Source organism: Morone saxatilis, unplaced genomic scaffold (genome assembly GCF_004916995.1).
Source record: "Morone saxatilis isolate NCDOM2014 unplaced genomic scaffold, NCSU_SB_2.0 Contig24, whole genome shotgun sequence".
In the NCBI taxonomy this organism is placed as follows: domain Eukaryota; kingdom Metazoa; phylum Chordata; class Actinopteri; family Moronidae; genus Morone; species Morone saxatilis.
The window spans coordinates 7,329,578-7,334,698 of NW_023339807.1; the positions used below are offsets into that span (position 1 = coordinate 7,329,578).

Consider the following 5,121-nt stretch of genomic DNA (forward strand, 5'->3'; position numbering starts at 1 on the left):
TGGCTTCCTGAGAAGTTGGACAAGAAGTGTAACAGAAGGAGAGTTAGTAATAATCAAAGAATGGTTTCATTACCAGGGTTTGTGTTTCCATCACCCACCTGCTCAGATAAAGCCAATAAAGTACTGTCACTGGCTGTTTTTGTAGATTTAATGGCATTTGGTGGATGATATTTACCAGTTTGATTTACGAAATAACTGCAAATTTTTTTGTATTAAATATATTAAATTCAATAATTATAATTTATACATACTCAAGCAAATCCTACACCTCCCACACATGGATACCAGTATCTATTTGGAAGAAGACCGTACACTCTGTAATTTTCTGGGTTTTTCGTGCGCAGAATTCACTGCTTTCAAATTGGCAGATGTATGCGTGTATTCCTCCTAAGAAAAAAAAACAAAGTAAACATTAAGGTTGGGCTAATCATGGCTTCTGTCCAGTCCAAATGGTTAGTTGAAGATGGGGATGGGATAAGTGTGGATTTGTTTCTTTCATTGTAGCTAGCTTCTTGGTACACAAACAGCGATGGGTTGAGCACACAATTTCCAAACTGAGGGTCTTCTTCACACATGCTGAAGGAAAACCCGCTCCAGTTCACTCATAACCTGAAACTGGTTAATTTAAAAAAAAGAAAGAAAGTATAAAAGTGGGGGTAAACAGTGGGGTGATTGCTACCATTAAGTTGCAGGTAAGACAGTGGACCAGATGGAAGAAGCCAATGAGAGAAAGAGGGCCAAGTATTAAAGCCTAGTGGAGGAGTGTTGAGGTGCTAGGGGTTGGAGCTATCTGGTGGCAGTGGGATGTAAGGACTTTGCAGGCGGGTTCCTCAGCAAAGAGTTCAGTTTAATATGAAGAATAGAACAAAAACACCAACACCAGAAAATTAAAACAATAATTGTTTTTATTTGGCACAACACAAAAAGTGCTTTATGATAACACTGCACATGATAAAACTGTTTTAAAATGTCACCCAGTTTTTCTCTTGTTATTGCTCATTAAGGCACCTCACAACTTTAAAACACATAATTTGAAGATAATGACATTTCTGTGCAAATCTTTTTGAAATGTTTTGGACAAAAGTTTTCCGTCTGCTTTGGCTTTATTGTCCTTTATATTAAGAACTGAACACAGGAAGCACAACTCCACGGAGTTTCAACACTGCAAAAAAATGTTGTTCACATGTTCACATGTTGTATATATTAAAAATAATTTCTAGATGTATTTATTGTTTTTGCAGTGTAGACATATGGAACCTTAATAATTGTACATGTACACTAGAGGACATCTTCCTAAGTACAGAATCCAATAAACATAAATATGCTGGTTTTCTATCTACGTACAAATTACAAAAACACAGGTTCAACACCTCTCTTGAAATCAATAACTTATCCCTACAAATTGCATTTTTACTGTTGTTATTGCAGACAAAATCCCCAGCTCATAATTTCACATTGTTTGGTCAGATATACAAGTCATTGTCAGAACAGTTGAAAGCACAACAAATACATTTTCCCATTTTTCTTATAAAAAACATGAGTAAAAATAAAGAATCTTTGGTAGCTAAGCAAAAATAGAATAAAAATGTCTATATATAAAATGCACTGAAATACAAAGTAACAAAAAGTAAACGGCTACAGCAAAGGGCCAAAAAGGCAGAGAAATCCAGCTTCGACTTAATAAGGAACTGCGTATAAAAAAGGACACTTTTATATTCAATATCATAAACAGATCATAAATTACTAGAGACTTTCAGAATGCATCACTCTTTGGACGGCATCCTGACGCCTTGATGCAATGCAAAAGAGAACCACTGAGGTATTTCATCTTGATTACGTCAAGCATCACACTGGACAATGGAAGAGACATAAAAGTGCAACAATTAAACTCATGTCTGCTCATCTATAGCAAACACAGGACTTGTTTCATTCCAAAATGCTGTTCCTTTCCATCAAGTGCCCTTATTCATATTCCTGTTATCAGGACAGGAAGTACTTTCCTCCCATTTGATACATTTTCATATTTTCTCCTCCCCTTGCAGGTAATTTAACACAATGCCAGGAAGCACAGAGATAGGCCACATTACCCTCAATACAGTATGTGAGAAAGGAAGAGAGCAAGGGCACATGGAAAGCAAAAATCACAAAGTCTTTGGATTGGAACATGTCCACCATGTCTACTTGGTGGTTATCATTCAACTTGGTAGAAAGAAATACATTAACAGTAATAGTGTTAAAACCAGTTTGCAACATACACCCATCATAATTTTATTTAAAAATAAAATAAAAACAAAAGGCATTGTTTCTGTAAAAATAAAACAGTCACAGCAGCAATGATACACCGTCTCTCTTCTGGTCACCTGGTCACCTGATCCGGTGGAGATTATATCTACGAATCAGTGATCAGTTTGAGATTCTTCACTTTGTAAACGAGAAAAATACTGTATTCACGTCATATGGGAATAACAACAAGACATGTCCAGACATTCAAACACAATGCATCTGTAGCCTCTTAAAAGCATGGTTGGATATTTCTGTGGATCCTTTTCCTCTTCACATTCAACATACAGTACGCACCACAGTGACTGATGTGTTTGGATCATGAACAAAACTTGCATCAAACAGCTGTGCACTGCCATTGAAATTTACGAGTGGAATTGACTCAAGTGATACAATGTCTTCAGTTGAAATAGATGCATTATGAATAGATTTATAGTGTAAGAGGAAGCATCTTTCCCATATGACATGAGTGCAGCAAAAAAAGAGAGCAGCTCTTAATTTTAAAGCCCTTTCTGCACCCTTTCACTCTTTGTAAATTGATAACTCTTCCAAAGAGAGATTTGAAAACACTGAAAAGGTACACCAATGCATTTCCTCCAGAACTAACAACTTTGAACTTGTGGCATGAAATCAATAAGCAGATGCAGTGTCACATCTTGTGGATTTTATTGTTTGTTTTTAATGGTAAAGTGGCCAAGCTCACCCATTCATGAGATCCACACAAACTATCCAGATAACTGCAGATTACATTCCACAACTTTTACTTTAGCTTTTTAGAGTTAACATGTAATCCTTGGTGTTGTTCAGTCATTTGACAGTGGAGACAGCCTGGAAGGCAAGGGCAGTGATAGTTTCAGTTTGACTTCAATTTGAAGCTATATGTGGTGGGGTTTTTCTGCTTCCCTCTGGTAGGGGCAGTATGTGGATTTGTTCCTAGTTAGGATGTACAAACATTTCCTGGAGACACAATGATGCTCTGGAGGTAAAATGTTCTTACTGGTCAAGTTAAACCCCAGTGGGCGGAGATAAAAATCCACAGTTTCTTTGGCTCAGTTCAAAATGTAAGACTGAAGCCCAGTGAAAATGACATGGGTAAGAGGTAGCTAATATTACAAAGCCAAGCACTCTTGCTACCAACTGCAATATATTTAATCTTGCCATACTGAGTAATCAAGGTCAGCTATTTAGCTTACACTAGTGGTTCTTCAGTTTGATTAAAGACATCTAGGTAAGCTAATTAGCTAGCATGCTGATGTTCCAAGATCGTGAATGCTATGATTATGAGAAAAAAAGAACAAAAGAAAAAAAGCAGCCACTGTGATTTATTTATTTTTGCCATTCAAGTCTGAAAAAAAAAAACATTTTGGTTGAACTCAACCAATTTTGCCTCCAGAGCTGCTCTGCATCTGACAAACATTTGTATAGCAACAATATGGTGTAAATAAAAAAAAAAAAAAACATGACTTCAGTGGTAACTGATGACTGTGGTCATACATCCAGCACCATGTCATAGTGTGGTTCCTTCTTCCTCTTCCCACACTTATTTATGAGCACTGTATACAACGTCAACAGTATGACCCAGTAACTGGCATAGACGACTGCCCCTATGATCAGAACAATCTTTTCTGATTCAGGAAAGGGTTTTCTAGTCTGCAGGATTACTGTGTAGATAATCCCAACGAAGAGGATGGTGAACCAAACTGATATAGGAATCAGACCAATGAAGTTCACCACTATAGTCTTCCTCCCAGAGGTCCCCCATCCAGACTTGTTGATTGTTGCTATTGCAAACATTTTTGCTGGCAACAAGCTTGACATGTACAGTACAGAGTAGAACGACATGAACACCATGACTATGTTACCTCTGAGACAGCTGGCAAACGACGACTTGATTAGCGCCACCGCCTGCACAATGAGTAGAAACAACAGAATATTCCAGAGCCTTCCTTGGTAGAAGAGTTGGATTGCAGTGGCGATGAGGAAAAACGGGAAGAAGCCCGTGATCACAGCCTCATAAGTCATCCATAGATGGTGTTTGTGGAACCACATAGAGTTGTATAGCCATTCTCTGAAATATGACTTACTCCACCGAGTTTGTTGATTGAGCCACCTCAGGTATGTAATTGGCGTCTCAGTGAGGCACTTTGATCGTGCAGTGTATTTGGTTGCATACCCAAGGCTTAGAACTCTGTTCGTGAGATGGCGGTCATCCCCAAAACTGCAGTGGGATCCCATGAAAGTCTGATTGTACCAGTCCTCCAGGAACTCGTGCAGGAGGGAGTTCCGATACATTCCTAAAGGCCCACTGATGCACTGCACGCAACCAAAGTAGGACTGGCAAGCCCTCTCAATGTTGAAGGCCATCCAGTACCGTACACTGCTTAGGAAGGAGATCCACGACTCATATTTGTTTAGGATCTAGAGAGGAATCGATGAACAAAAAGAAAAAGCTAGAGGTTTAACATAAAGATAAATCTAATTGATGTGAAATGCTCAATTTGTAACATTTGTCAATTGCAAGGAACAAGAAAATATTCATAGTTTTGTGACTGACCTGAACATCTCCTCCAACGCCTCCCACCATCGGGTCTTCTTCTAGAACCTTCACCATCTCCACTGATGAAGCTGGGTCCAACATAGTGTCAGAGTCACACACCTGAGTAAACCACACAAAATAAACAGTGAGTTACTTGTGTTTAAGGGTCAAAGGTAATCTGTTACTGTCATGTAAAAAGGAATAAAGCTTTTCCTTATCTGAATCATGGGTCTAAAGATACAGGTTGCTGTAGGCTGTGAATTTGTGATTTGTGATATTGGACTATATAAATAAAATTGACTTGA

The 5,121-nt window shown here is 38.3% G+C and overlaps 1 protein-coding gene across 1 annotated transcript in view; it reads right to left on the bottom strand.

The window, feature by feature from the left end:
* Positions 1–917: 917 nt before the first annotated feature.
* has2 (hyaluronan synthase 2) overlaps positions 918–5,121 on the bottom strand; it is a 16,828-nt gene continuing 12,624 nt past the window's right edge. Inside the window, exons 3-4 of the mRNA XM_035673086.1 lie at positions 4,835–4,936; positions 918–4,698 (exon numbers count right to left, since the gene is read on the bottom strand). Coding sequence (XP_035528979.1) covers positions 3,769–4,698; positions 4,835–4,936 — 1,032 coding nt within the window. The 3' untranslated portion in view covers positions 918–3,768. The remainder of the gene's footprint in view (positions 4,699–4,834; positions 4,937–5,121) is intronic.